This window comes from Geotrypetes seraphini, chromosome 3 (assembly GCF_902459505.1).
Source record: "Geotrypetes seraphini chromosome 3, aGeoSer1.1, whole genome shotgun sequence".
Taxonomy (NCBI): Eukaryota; Metazoa; Chordata; class Amphibia; order Gymnophiona; family Dermophiidae; genus Geotrypetes; species Geotrypetes seraphini.
The window spans coordinates 326,228,510-326,243,398 of record NC_047086.1 but is presented as its reverse complement, the minus strand read 5'-3'; the positions used below and the strand labels follow the sequence as shown (position 1 = coordinate 326,243,398).

The following is a 14,889-nucleotide window of genomic DNA, read 5'->3' as shown; positions in this document are numbered from 1 at the left end:
CGGATTACAAAAGGTTAGTTTAAGGAGCAGAATTACAATGAATAGAAGAATTACAGAGTTACAGAATTACAGAATTATATGAATTGTAGATGATAGCTAGAGAGGTAATATGAAGATCTTGAGGGCTTTTGGTGGTCATGTTGTTATATCTGTTTTAGGAATTTCTTGAAAAGTGTGGTTATTATTTCTTTTCTGAACGTCTTATAGTCCTGGGTGGTCATCAGAAGGATGGAGATTTGGTTGTCCAGTCTTGCAGCTTGTGTGGCTAGGAGGCCGTCATGTAGTTTTGTTCTTTTTACTTCTTTGGATGGGGGGGGTATGAATGGGGAGTGCGTTTTTCTGTGTCTGGTGCTGGTTGCTTGGATGAGGCGATTGTTCAGGTATGATGGACTGTCTCCGTGTAGTGTTTTATATAATATGCAGTAGAATTTGAATTGGATTCTTTCTTGGATTGGGAGCCAATGTGAGTTGATGAAGGCTTCAGTGATGTGGTCGTGTTTTTTCAGTGAATATACGAGTCTTAAGGCTGTATTTTGGATTGTTTGGAGTTGTCTTATCGTAATTGCCGGGCATGGGAGGAAGAGAATGTTACAGTAGTCTAGTATTCCTAGTATTAGGGATTGTACTATAAGTAGGAATTGTGTGCTTTCAAAGTATTTTCGGACCTGTCTCAGGTTTCTCATGATTGCGAATGATTTTTGGGTTGTTTTGTTTATTTGCGGTTGCATTGTGCAGCATCTGTCTATGGTCATGCCTAGTAGTTTTATGGTTGTTTGGATGGGATATTTGGTTGCGTTTATGTCTAGGATGGTTGTGGTTTGGATCCTGTCGTTTTCTAGGAGGATGAATTTGGTTTTGTCTTGGTTGAGTTTAAGTTTGTGATTTTCCATCCAGGTTGTGACTGCTTCCAGTGTTTGGTGAAGTTCCTCTGTCATGGTAGGCTTGGAATGATCGTATGGGATGAGGATGGTGATGTCATCCGCGTAGCTATAGGATGTTATGCCTAGATTATCCAGATGGGTTCCTAGAGAGGCAGTGTATAGATTGAAGAGTGTGGGGGATAGTGGAGATCCTTGTGGTACGCCGCAGGGGTTTGACCAGGATTCTGATTTTTCTTTGTTTGATTTTACACTGTATGTTCTGAGTTTTAGGAATCCTTCGAACCAGGAGTATACTTTATCTGAGATGCCTATTGCATCTAGTATTTGTAGAAGGATGTTGTGGTCTACTAGGTCGAATGCCGCCGATAGGTCCAGTTGTATGAGTAGCATTTTTTTCCCTATACTAAGTTGTTGTCTGACGGTATCCATGAGGGAGCCTAATAGTGTCTCTGTGCTGAAATTTGCTCTGAATCCTGATTGCATGGGGTGTAGTAGGTTGTGGTCCTCTATGTAATTGGTGAGGAGTTTGGCTACTAGGCCTTCTGTAATTTTGACATATAGCGGAATTGAGGCTATAGGTCTATAGTTGGAAGGGAGGTTTTGTGGTGCCTTTGGGTCTTTTTGGATTGGGGTGATGACAATTTCGTTGAGGTTGTCAGGGAATTTGCCCTCTGTGAGCGTGAATTGGATCCATTGTAGAGTTATGGTGCGGAACTTTATACTAGAGGTGGTAAGGAGATATGAGGGGCAATGGTTGAGGTCGCAGGAGGCATGGCTGTATTTTTTGTATAATTTGTTGAATTCTTGCCATTGAATGTTTGGGAATTGAGACCAAGTTCTGTCTGCTGCGGTTGCCTCTTTTCCTGTAGGGTGGATTGTGATTGGATTTTGATTGGGTGGGTTGAGTATGAGTGTGGCTCTGGTGTTGGTGATTTTATTCTTGAAATGTTCTGCTAGAATGGTGGGTGATGGTGGAGGTGTGTTGGTGGTGGTAGTGTATGGTTTGGTGTCTGTTAGTTCTTTTAGTATTTGGAAAGTTTTTTTGGAGTCTTGTGTTTCTGTGCCTATGAGCTTGGTATAGTAATTTTTCCTCTTGTCTTTTAGTAGATTTTTGTATTGTTTGTTGATTTTTTTCCAGTCGGTTTTTGTTTGTTCTTGATTCTTTTTTCTCCATTTTCTTTCTAATCTTCTACACTGTCTTTTGAGTTGGAGTAATTCATTATCAAACCATTGGTCCGATTTCCTTCTGTTTCTGGTTTTGGTTTGTAGGGGTGCCAGATTATCAAGTATGTTGGTGGATACATTTTTCCAGCGGGAAATGAAATTTTTTGGGTCGCAGTCTTGGATGGTTTCGTCTACCTTTGACCAGAAAATGGTTGGGTCGATATGTTTGCGTGAGGTATATGTGGTTTTTTTTTGTTTGAGGTGTATGTTTGGTTTTGGTCCAGTTGATGTTGAAGTTAAAGATGTAGTGGTCTGACCATAGTGATGGGGACCATGTTCCGTTAGGAGTTTGGATTTCTTGATTGGATGGTTGGTGAGTCATGAATGCTGCAATGTCCAGTTGATGACCTTTTTCATGAGTGGTTTGTGGATTTAGGATCTGGAAGGATAATGCATTGAGGAAGGATAGACAGTTGTTTGCTGGTGTGGAGGTTGGGTCTTCTAGGTGTAGGTTTAGGTCTCCTAATATGAGGTTGTAGTCAGCTGTCAGTGAGTTTTGGTAGATGAAGTTTTCAAATTCGGGTTTCACTGTGGTCCAGTTTCCTGGTGTTATGTAGCAGAGCAGGCAGTTTAGAGAGTTTTTTAGTGTTGTGTTTGTGAGTTGGCATGCTAGGAAATCCAGTTGTGGAGTGGATAGTTTCTCGATTGTGTTTAGAGTTATGGTGTTCTTGAATATTATTGCTAGACCTACTCCTCTTTTTTTCTCTCTGCAGGTTACTGTTATTTTGTATCCCGGCGGGCATACTTCTTTTATTCTAGGGTCTGTGTCTGAGGTTAGCCAGGTTTCAGTGAGGAATAAGCAGTCAAGTTTTTCTGTTGTTATCCAGTTTTTTATGTTTTCTGTTTTGGGTCCTAGAGATCTGATGTTGACATAGGCACATGTAAGGGAGGTCGTGTTGTTCTGTGGAATGTGAGTTGTTTCCGGGTATATGAGTGTTGTGGTGGTTGTTTGAAGCTTTGTTTTCGGGGGTGTTGATCTTCTTCTCCGGATAACAGTGATGGGGTGTTGATTGTTGGTGTGGAGGTTTGGGTAACTTGGGGTGAGTATTCTTCTGTTGGGGATTTGGAAGTTGGTTGTGCTTGCGGTTGAGGTTGTGGTGGGTAGGTTGTTAGCTGTTGTATTCCAGCTAGAAATGAGGAGGATTATCAGGATGGTGGCTATTTTGTGTGTATTTCGGGAGGGCTTCATGTTTGATTTGAAGTGTTCGGGTTTTTAGGTATAGGGAGTGGTTCTCTCTTAGAGTCCTGGCTGGAGGGGGAGGAGCGGGGGATCTTTCGCTCCTTACCTTATAGTGGAAGGCAGGTAAAACGCTGGGGTTTCGGGGGGCGGAGCAGGGCTCCCACGCGGCCCGAGGTCGGAAGAGATGTGCAGGCAGCTCCCGGTGGCAGAGGAGCTGCTTTTAGAGGAAGGCAGGCAAAACGCTGGGGTTTCGGGGGCGGAGCAGGGCTCCCACGCGGCCCGAGGTCGGAAGAGATGTGCAGGCAGCTCCCGGTGGCAGAGGAGCTGCTTTTAGAGGAAGGTAGGCAAAACGCTGGGGTTTCGGGGGCGGAGCAGGGCTCCCACGCGGCCCGAGGTCGGAAGAGATGTGCAGGCAGCTCCCGGTGGCAGAGGAGCTGCTTTTAGAGGAAGGCAGGCAAAACGCTGGGGTTTCGGGGGCGGAGCAGGGCTCCCACGCGGCCCGAGGTCGGAAGAGATGTGCAGGCAGCTCCCGGTGGCAGAGGAGCTGCTTTTAGAGGAAGGCAGGCAAAACGCTGGGGTTTCGGGGGCGGAGCAGGGCTCCCACGCGGCCCGAGGTCGGAAGAGATGTGCAGGCAGCTCCCGGAGGCAGAGGAGCTGCTTTTAGAGGAAGGCAGTCAGAACGCTGGGGTTTCGGGGGGCGGAGCAGGGCTCCCACGCGGCCCGAGGTCGGAAGAGATGTGCAGGCAGCTCCCGGTGGCAGAGGAGCTGCTTTTAGAGGAAGGCAGTCAGAACGCTGGGGTTTCGGGGGGCGGAGCAGGGCTCCCACGCGGCCCGAGGTCGGAAGAGATGTGCAGGCAGCTCCCGGAGGCAGAGGAGCTGCTTTTAGAGGAAGGCAGTCAGAACGCTGGGGTTTCGGGGGCGGAGCAGGGCTCCCACGCGGCCCGAGGTCGGAAGAGATGTGCAGGCAGCTCCCGGAGGCAGAGGAGCTGCTTTTAGAGGAAGGCAGTCAGAACGCTGGGGTTTCGGGGGGCGGAGCAGGGCTCCCACGCGGCCCGAGGTCGGAAGAGATGTGCAGGCAGCTCCCGGTGGCAGAGGAGCTGCTTTTAGGGGAAGGCAGGCAAAACGCTGGGGTTTCGGGGGCGGAGCAGGGCTCCCACGCGGCCCGAGGTCGGAAGAGATGTGCAGGCAGCTCCCGGTGGCAGAGGAGCTGCTTTTAGAGGAAGGCAGGCAAAACGCTGGGGTTTCGGGGGCGGAGCAGGGCTCCCACGCGGCCCGAGGTCGGAAGAGATGTGCAGGCAGCTCCCGGTGGCAGAGGAGCTGCTTTTAGAGGAAGGCAGGCAAAACGCTGGGGTTTCGGGGGCGGAGCAGGGCTCCCACGCGGCCCGAGGTCGGAAGAGATGTGCAGGCAGCTCCCGGTGGCAGAGGAGCTGCTTTTAGAGGAAGGTAGGCAAAACGCTGGGGTTTCGGGGGCGGAGCAGGGCTCCCACGCGGCCCGAGGTCGGAAGAGATGTGCAGGCAGCTCCCGGTGGCAGAGGAGCTGCTTTTAGAGGAAGGCAGGCAAAACGCTGGGGTTTCGGGGGCGGAGCAGGGCTCCCACGCGGCCCGAGGTCGGAAGAGATGTGCAGGCAGCTCCCGGTGGCAGAGGAGCTGCTTTTAGAGGAAGGCAGGCAAAACGCTGGGGTTTCGGGGGCGGAGCAGGGCTCCCACGCGGCCCGAGGTCGGAAGAAGAGTCACCTCGAGCCGACGCAGGACTTGGAGTACCTTAGAATCTGGTTCCAGACGGGTCTGAACTGGGTGTTTTTTCCAGAATCCAGAAAACTGAAACTCAGGAGTGCGATTCAGGACATGTTAGCAGTCCCAGCACCGATGGCCTGCCAGTACCTGCAGGTGTAGAGTCTCATGGGGGCGACCATAGATGTGATTCCGTGGGCAAGAGCTCGCATGCATCCTTTTCAGTATTCGCTTCTGACGCGGTGGAATCCCAGAGAGATGCGCTGGGGATGAAACTGACTTGGTTGGCAGCGGCGTGCAGCAGTATGATATGGTGGTTGTACCCCGTCACTCTGACCAAAGGGCTCCCTCTGCAGGTCTTGGATTGGGTGACCCTGACTACGGACACGAGTCTTTCTGGTTGGGGAGCAGTTTGCATGTCTGTCCCGGTCCAGGGCTGTTGGACACTGAGAGAGAGAGCAGATAATAATAATTTATTTTTATATAACGCCATACCCAAGAGTTCTAGGCGGTTCACAACAGTCAAGCTTAATGTATGCAATGCAAATGAATACATCAAATGAATACATCTGAAAAATTCAGCGAAGCTAAATGCATACAATATAGAGAAAATACAAACAATTTAAAATAGAATTAAAAAGTATTGAATTAAAAGGTAAGATACCAGCCTGTTAAATAGTTGTGTCTTTATCTGTTTTCTAAAATCAAGATAAGAGGTAGCTTCTAACACAATTTTGGCAAGCCATGTATTCAGTTTGGCCGCCTGAAATGAGAAAGTTCTCTTGAGGAACCTCTTGTAATGACAGGATTTTATAGAAGGATATGCAAACAGATGTATTCTTCGTGAACTCTTTTTAGTGTAATTCAAGGTAAATTGAGAAATAAGATAGCCTGGTAGCATGCCAAAAACTGCTTTATAGCAGATGCATGAAAACTTAAATAAGACTCTAGATTCCAACGGCAACCAATGGAGCTTTTGACTGGAGCTACAAGCAATCCGGTTAGCTCTGCTAAGATTCCAAGGGAGTCTCCACTGAAAGGCTGTCTGTGTGTTTTTGGACAATGTGACGGCTGTTATCTATGTCAACCATCAAAGGGGCACAAGGAGTATCATGCTGGGATTGGAGGCTCGGATGCTCTTTGCTTGGGCGGAGCATCATCTCTTGGCTTTATCCTTGGCTCATGTGGCCGGTTAGACAACGCTCAGACAGACTTTCTCAGTCAGACTCTGGACCAGGGAGAATGGTCCCTATTGGGGCTGGCGTTCAAGGCAATAGTGCGCCGCTGGGGTCATCCCCCCTTCGATCTGATGTCGTCATCAATGAACAGAAAGGCAGACAGATTCTTCAGCCACAGGCAAGAGGTCGGCAACGAAGGACTCGACGCTCTGGTTCAACCTTGGCCCACAGAGGAACTTCTGTACGTCTTTCCCCCGTGACACAAGATAGGGTGCATGCTGCGCCGGGTGTCATCTCACAGGGGTACGGTGAACCTTGTGGCCCCAGATTTGCCCAGAAGACCTTGGAACGTAGACCTAGTGAGGTTGACTTCAGAGAGAGGTCTGCGTTTTCCTTGCCATCGGAGGTTGCTCAGGCAGGGCCCGATTGCACTTCAAGATCCGGACTGCTTTGGTCTTATGGCCTGGTGCTTAAACGGGCAGCCTTGACGACCTGGGGTTATTCCTCTGCGGTTATTGCCACGCTCCTGCAGAGCAAGTGGAAATCGACGGTATGGGCCTACGTGAAAGCCTGGAGGTGTTTTCAGGCTTGGTGTGCAGGGATTCATGTGGACCTATTTGTACCATTGGTGGCTCATGTTCTGGACTTCCTACAGGTCTGGCGGTCTCTTCTCTGCGTGTTCAGATTGCGGGTCTCTCCTGTTTGGGTCCCTCTTCGTTCAGGGGTTCTCTGGTTTCTCACCCAGATGTTGTCCGGTTCTTGAGGGGGGCCGGGAGGCTGAGTCCTCCCTTGTGCCTGTCTTGCCTATCCTGGAACCTGAATTTGTTCTTATGCTCCCTGACTCCTCCACCCTATGAACCCCTGGATGGGATCTCTCTGAAAGATCTTACCATTAAGACCATCTTCCTGGTAGCAGGTACATCGGCACGGCAAGTGTCAGAGCTTCAGGCTTTGTCGTGCAGAGATCCTTTTCTTCACATCATGGAGTCTGCGATGATTTTGAGGACTGCGTCTTCTTTTCTTCCGAAAGTGGTTTCCACTTTCCACGTCAACCAGGAAGTTTGTTTGCCAGCCTTTGTTCCTTTGGGTTCCAAGTCTCAGGATCGTGTTTTGCAGTCTCTGGATGTGCGGCGTCTCCTTTTGAGATACCTTGAGGCCACTAACAACTTCCGTCTGTTGGACCATTTGTTTGTCCTGGCAGGCCCCGCACATCGGGGTCAGCCCACTTCCAAGACTACCATTTCACATTGGATACGTGCAGCCATTTCCGCAGCCTATGTGGTAGCGGGGAAGAAGCCTCCCCTTGGGGTGAAGGCTCACTCTACCAGAGGAATGGCTTCCTCGTGGGCTAAATCTCATGTGGTCTCGCCTGAGGAGATTTGTCGGGTGTCCACGTGGGCTTCCCTTCATATCTTTTCTATGTTTTACCGGCTTGATGTGGCGGCTAAGGATGATACGGCCTTTGACGTTTCTGTTCTCGCGGCGGGCTCATCGGGCCCCCCCTGAGATTTGTGACTGCTTTGTTATGTCCCTCTAGTTCAACCTCCAGAGAGATTGTACAAGAATGAAAGATTAGGCTTCTTACCTCTGCTAATCTTCCTTCTTATAAATCTCCTCTGAAGGCTGAACTCCCGCCCATCTGTTTTGTCCGATTCGCAGGTCACCTCTTCAGTAACTGGTAAACTGGATTTCTGTCTTTGACAAGCCTCATTAATAATTATATACGCATTTCCCTTTGTAAGGTTTAAGGAATTTTCTGGATTTTGCAGTTTATAATGTTCACATTATATGTTTGATTCTAGTTGGCCTTTTTTGGCTGTAGTTTTTAGTATAATAATTTCTTGAGCAGAATTGACTGGTAGCGGGAGTCCCCGTGCCCTCTCTTTCTTTTCTTCTTTTTCCTGTTGTCATAGATCTACATGGCTTTTCTACTAACTGAGCAGAACAGAAAGCTCCCGGGCAGGTAGCCCAAAGGGGAAGTGACTGCATCAGAAGCTATCACACATACAAGAACCCTCTAGTTCAGCCTCTAGAGGAGATTTACAAGAAGAAAGATTAGCAGAGGTAAGAAACCTAATCTTTCATTCTATTTCTAATTTGTGATCACTTATTCTGTATTTGAGGAATGTCTGTATGTGTGTGAAGAAGTCATTTAAAGTTATTTTATATGAGGTAGTAATGGTGGGTGGGGAAATTGGGGCAGGGGCAGGAAGGAGAGGGGATCCCCCATTTAATTTATACTCTAGGCTCCATCATATCAAGTTTCCAATTTTATTAAGAATTTGTTATACCGCCTTATCAAATATTTCAAGGTGGTTGTGCAATAAAATCAAGGGGAGAACAAATATTAAGCCTAAATCGGCTGAAATGAAAGGACAAAAATCAGAACAAGAAGACAGACAAAACAAAGATAAATTGGTACATGAGGAACAGGGAAAACTACAATATAATTAAAGGAAAGAGAGGAGAGCAGGAAAATACAAAAGGATGGTGAGACAACATATCAGACCAAGGGAAGTGGACTAAGTGAAGTTTAAAAAATCCTTAAAAGGTCAGTTAAACTTGGAAAGCATCTTTAAAAATGAACATTTTAAGGTACTATTTTAATTTCTCCATGGTTGTTGTCTCTCTCAAAGAGTTTGGAATTGAGTTCCAGAGGGAGGGAGCAACAACTGAAAAGATAGTATTTCTCTTGGTTTTAATATATCTCAGTGATGGGATTGCTAACAAATTTTGATCAGAGGTTTGAAGGATGCATGGTGAGGAGTATGGGATCAGAAGTCTGTTGATAAATTCCAGCTGCCCTGTTTTTCTTGTTTTAAATGTCAACAATAATGTTTTATAAGTAACACGGTGATCTAACACCAGCTCTGCTTTTAATGCTTTAACAATGAGCAGCTGCTGTGGCACATTGAAATTGAATCTCAGGGTACCAGTACTAAGGTTCTATGCTCCCACAAAGAAAAAAGAGCAGATTCAAGTGTATGGACATGCTATGACAACCTTGGCCTCTGGAAGACCTGTTCTGTATCTTCCTGTCCTCAGTGTTAGATAGGGTCGCTCAAAGGATATTATACCACACCAGCCAAGTGATCCTAGTAGCTGCAGACTGGCCCAGGAGTCCTTCATTTATGATCTGCACATGTCTTGATTGGCTATTACGCCTTCTGTCTTATAGCTTGACACTTCAGAGGTTGCACTTAAGATGGAGGGGATATTCAGAAGAGATGATTGCACTCCACATGATTTTAACAGCATGTACTAGAATCTGAAGAGTATTTTAATCTTAGTATGCTAATAGGTTGATAACTCCCTTTGTTGCATCCATATAGCTCACATTTTAGCTTTTGTTCAAGTGAGCTTCTTAAATGTTTAGATGGCAATTTTATCTTGTTTTGAAGGCATTTAGAAAGGCCCTTTTTTACAGTTTATTTGAATGTAGTCCATATGAACATAAGAATAACCATAGCCATCTAGCCCAATATCCTACTTCTAATGCTGACCTATCCAGGTCACAAGTATCTGCTGAAACTCAAATAGTAACAGCATTCTATGATATTAATCTCAGGGCAAGCAGTGACTTCCATGTCCCTTTCAATAGCAGATTATGGACTTTTCCTCCAGGAACTTGTCCAGACCTTTTTTTTTAAAACTTAGATACACTTAGATACATCCTCCAGCAATGGGTTCCAGAGCTTTGAGTGAAAAAAAATTCTGATTTTTGTTTTAAAAGTATTACCAGGTAATTTAAATGAGAAACCATCATGAGCCATAAAAAATGTTGATATCTCTTCTGAGAAATTCTGAGAAAGGGGATAGATTTGTTACTTGATAAGATAATGATCTCAGCAATAGCTTTTGAAGCTTTAGCTTTGGACTCCTAATGCAGGCTTCACAGCCGAAATACAACTCGTGTTGAGTCATGATCATTGTTGAAGCAATTGGCAGCAATTGTTTTTGTCAACTCTACTATCATCCCTTCCCTTCAAATGTTGATATTTTCTCATGTTGTTTCAAACAAGTGCACATACCTAAATGTTGATATTTTTTCAAAAAGTATGTATTTCTTTTTCAAAAAAGTATGTATTTCTTTTAAGGTGTTTTTGACCAATTCGTCTAATGTTTTTCTGCTGGAACCTTGTTTTGAAGTTCCTGTGCTTTTGGGAGAGCAAGTTGATGCATGCAAAGCAGTTTTAAGCATCTACAGATGCATGATAATGGAGCTTACAATGGATAAAAAGACTTGGTAAGTTGATTGATATTTTTATTCTTTGGAGAGTGCACTTTTGAAACACTGTGGGTAGAATGCAGACTTCTGAAGGTATCCTTTGAAAATTGAGCAGTATACATAATCCTGTTCCCATAGGAATCAACTTTTCAAAATGACTAGGGGTGCTCAAATCCACACTCCTATAAGGAGCCACCTAGTTTTTAGGTGGCAGGAGCATGCACAAATCACCTCTTATAGAATACCAACTAGCAGAAAAGTATGCATCATGTTTTTGTAGCATGTACTTTCCCTGTAGGCCTGCACATGGGTGGAAAATGGGCAGTGAAGATGACCAATAGTATAGGAGTGTCTAAAAAACAGCAATGTTCTAAATTATTTGATGTGTCAAAGTGAAGGTCTTATGTTCTTTGTGAACGTTCCTTCTCCGCAATACTGTTGTTTTAGACACTTCTGTTCAGGCATGGTGCTCCTTAATCTTTTTTTTTTTTTAAATTTGAAAATCTTTTTATTAAACGCAAAGCAACAGACAACGTACAAGCAAGACAAACAATTCCAAATGAACAATAGATCCCAAACCTCCTCCCCCCCACTCCCCTATGAGGACTCCAGCAGATTGGATCAGTCCAGGCAAGGCAACAAACAGGAAACAGCACCTCATAAAGTATTCAAAATGTGACTACGGCCCCTCTGACTCAAGATCTGCAAAAAAGGTGTCCACACTTGGAGGAAAGTTCTGCGTTGTTTGTGAGATCCAGCAACTGCCCTCCCTTCCCATCTCATCAGTTCATGTAATTTATTCCTCCACAACCAAATACAAGGAGGGTGATCCGAGAGCCAATGGATCATGATACATTTTTTCCCAACAATATAACATTTACTAAGGAATAGACGTACTCGAGCCGGATACATATTGAACAAAGTAAAGTAGCAAAACAGCATAGCAGGTGCTGAAAGAGAGACTGGAATGTGTAAGAAGGATCCCAGAAACACAGACATCTGCCACCAAACCCTTGAACCAGAGAACATGCCCACAGCCCACGGATATAGGAATTTACTGCTACATGGCATTTTAAACAAAGCTACGTGGATACACTCCCCATATGGTAAGCTTGAGTTTGGGGTACATAAGCCCTCAACAGGTAAAGTTAATCGTCATGTAAGGTCTTTCTGCCAGCTATGAAGGATATCGGTAAAAAGGCCCCTCGGTAATAAGGTAAGTAATCCCTTATGATGCCTCCAAAAAAATCTTTGAATCGAGCTCCAAAATCCCAAGAAAGAACCCACCGGGAGAGATCCCACATAATGCTTAAGCTGCTGGTAAGCATAATGCGCCCCCAACACCGGAACCCCCCGTGCCAACTAAGTTTCATAAGAGAGGAGAGAACCATCCTCATCTAAAACATGACAGAGTTGGAAAATGCCCTTGCCCCTCCACCGGCTAAAGACGGAGGGGGTGAGACTCGGGGGAAACGTGACATTACCCACCAGAGGCATAAGAACACTCAGATGCCATGCCACTCAAAGGGGTCGGAACAACACACTGCCCCAGGAGGGCAGAGAGACATCTTGAAGATAAGCATGTAAAACATATAACAGATGATAGGGATAAAAATAATCTCGTTCAAAAGATACATCCGTGTAAAGCTCAATATCCAAAACCCAATCATGAATGTGGCAAAGGAGGCAGGCCTGATTATAGATGCGAAGGTCCGGAATGCCCAGGCCACCCTGAACCTGTGCCCCCCCATGTAAGACTACTGGAGCTGGAGCCATCGCCCTCTTCCAAAAAACAGGGACAACGTAGAGGTAAGCATGCAAACATCTTTTTTTCAGTACATAAATAGGAAGTGTCTGAAGAACATACAGCCATTTAGGAAATAAAATCATGCGGTAACGATGAATACGGTCCATCGGACACAAAGGTAAGCCCTTCCATTGCTCCAACTTGATACGCATCTCAATTAATAACTGATCAATGTTAAGCCAGTAAAGACTCGCCACGTCCATAGGTAACTGGATACCAAGATAGCGGAAGGAGCCCTCTGCCCACTTTAAGGGGAACCTGGCACCTCACAGCCCCCGCACCGCCAGGGAAGAAGCCATGGCTTCAGATTTATCCAAATTAAGTGCAAACCCTGAGAAATCTCCATATTTCCGCATGCTCTCCAAGAGAGTTGGCAGCGACCGCCAAGGGTCCGATAGGTAAACTAAAAGATCATCGGCAAATGCTGCAATTTTAGTTTAGCTCCTAAAGGAAGGCCACCGATCTCCACATTGGTCTGTATTTCCCAGATCAAAGGATCTAAAGACAACACAAAAAGCAAAGGGGACAAAGGGCAACCCTGCTGTGTCCCCCTATGAATGGGAAACTGCTCCGAACTCATCCCATTAATCCAGACTCAAGCAGCTGTGTCACTACAATGAGCGTGAATGGCGTTATAAAAAAAGAGTCCCATCCCATGTGCTTGAAGGACCGCAAACAAAAATCTCCACTGCACACGATCGAAGGCCTTAGCCGCATCAAAACTGATAAGCAGAGAGGGAGTCCCATCAACCTTCGCCTTCTCCAATGCCAACAGTATCCTGCGAATATTCTTGGACACTGGTTGGGCTATCACAAAGCCCACCTGCTGCTCCAACACCAAAGAAGGAAGAACCTGTGCCAGGCTATTGGCTAAGACCTTTGCCAGGAGTTTAGCCTCAAAATTCAACAACAAAATAGGTCGGTATGACTGGCAGCGTAGAGTCCCTGCCTGGCTTTGGCAACACCATGATCTGCGCAGTGTTGAGATACCGCAGCAAAAAGCCCTTGGCCACCCGTAAGTTGAAAATCTTAGCAAGTAAAGGAGCAATCTCGGTAACCAATACTTTATAAAACTCCGCACGCAGGCCATCGGGGCCAGGTTCTTTTCCCAATGAGCTACCCTGAATAACCCACTTGACCTTCTCCGAAGAGATAGGTGAATCCAAAGAGTCCTGGTCATGATCAGGCAGGCAAGGTAAATCCAAGCTATTCAAATACACTTCTCCACCCATTCCGTCAGAGTCCGACGCCGTGTAAAGGGCCTCCATAAATTGGCCCAAGATATCACACATTTCTTTAGAGTAATGATGCAACACCCCCGAGCAACCCAGAAAGGCCCTACCGTTCCGTCCGGGGAGTGGCCATCCGAGCTAACAAGCGACCACTTTCATTGGCAAACCTATATAATTGAAACTTATAATATGCCGAAACCTTAAGAGCACCCTGATGGGCCGTTAACAATTGCCTCTTAAGAGATAACTCCAGAGGCCCCAAAGCACCGGTGCAAGGTAGTCACCCTGCGTTCCAATTGTAAAACTGCAGCTCACCGCGCCCGCTTCTGATGCGCAACAAAAACCATTACATCCCCTCTCAAGACTGCCTTAGCAGCCTCCCAAAAAAGAATAGGATCCTCATGATGAATCTGGTTATGGGATTGATAATCCTTCCATCGACCGAGCAAGTACTCCTGAAAACGAGCATCCTTGTAAAGGTAACACGGAACCGCCAGGATCTCCTGCCGGGCCCCAAATCTCCCCAACCCTAACAGAGCTGCACCCAAACATGATCTGATATTTCGATGGGTCCCATGTCTTTCCCTCGAATGTCAGAAAGCAAAGATCTAGAAAGTAGAAGGAGGGGCGTGGCTTGACGATCATGGCAGCCGGACGTGCCGACTGAGCTCTCCTAACATTGGTGCGTTTCTCTGAACGAATCTTTCATACATTTCTGCTTTAAAACGCCTCTGCGGTCTTTATAAGATACCAGCCTACTTCTGCTGCGGAATATGGCTTCAAATAAGACCACTAAGATCGAGCAAGCAAGCGTGGGCCATACTAGTGGTAAAAGGCCTAAACATGAGGTAGCCTCACCAGAAAAATCGCCGCCAAAATCTGTGGAATCGCAACTCAAGCTTTTACTTTCTGAAATGCGAGCTTTTAAAGGCATCATGTCGAAACAAGTTGAGGAGTCCCAACATATTAGAACAGAAATTGAAGCGCTGAATGCTCAATTTACAGACATGCGGTACCGTATCGACGCTCTTGAAGATTTTAAACTGCAACATGTGGCTACTATATCCCTCATTCCACAACATAGTAAGGATATTGCTGCTCATCAATTAGATCTAGAAGATTTGGCAAACAGAAGTCGTCGTTGCAACGTGCGCATCTTAGGGATTCCAGAATCTTCGGAAGGCTCAGACACCATAGCCTTCCTACAGAGCCTGATTCCATCCCTGCTCGGCATTACCTTTGATCCGCTGCTGGAACTGGAACGAGCACATCGGGTCCCATCCAGGCCTACTTCTAACCAGAAGTCACTGCGGCCTATGGTGGCTAAACTCCTGCGTTACCAACACGTGTTAAAGATTCTGACCTCGGCCAAAGAAAAGAAACACCTCTTATACCAAGGCAGGAGGGTTCTTTTCGTCCCGGATTTGG

General features: G+C 46.2%; 1 protein-coding gene across 8 annotated transcripts in view; it reads left to right on the top strand.

Moving 5' to 3' along the window:
• The window catches only part of RALGAPA2 (Ral GTPase activating protein catalytic subunit alpha 2), a 1,036,168-nt gene that overhangs the window by 197,766 nt on the left and 823,513 nt on the right, over nt 1-14,889 (top strand). For all 8 annotated transcript variants that reach the window (XR_004538694.1, XR_004538695.1, XM_033936259.1 and 5 more), the window contains one exon: nt 10,292-10,440. Coding sequence is in view for 6 of the 8 variants with exons in the window: in XM_033936259.1 (XP_033792150.1) it covers nt 10,292-10,440 (149 nt within the window). In the remaining 2 variants the exon portion in view is untranslated. The remainder of the gene's footprint in view (nt 1-10,291; nt 10,441-14,889) is intronic.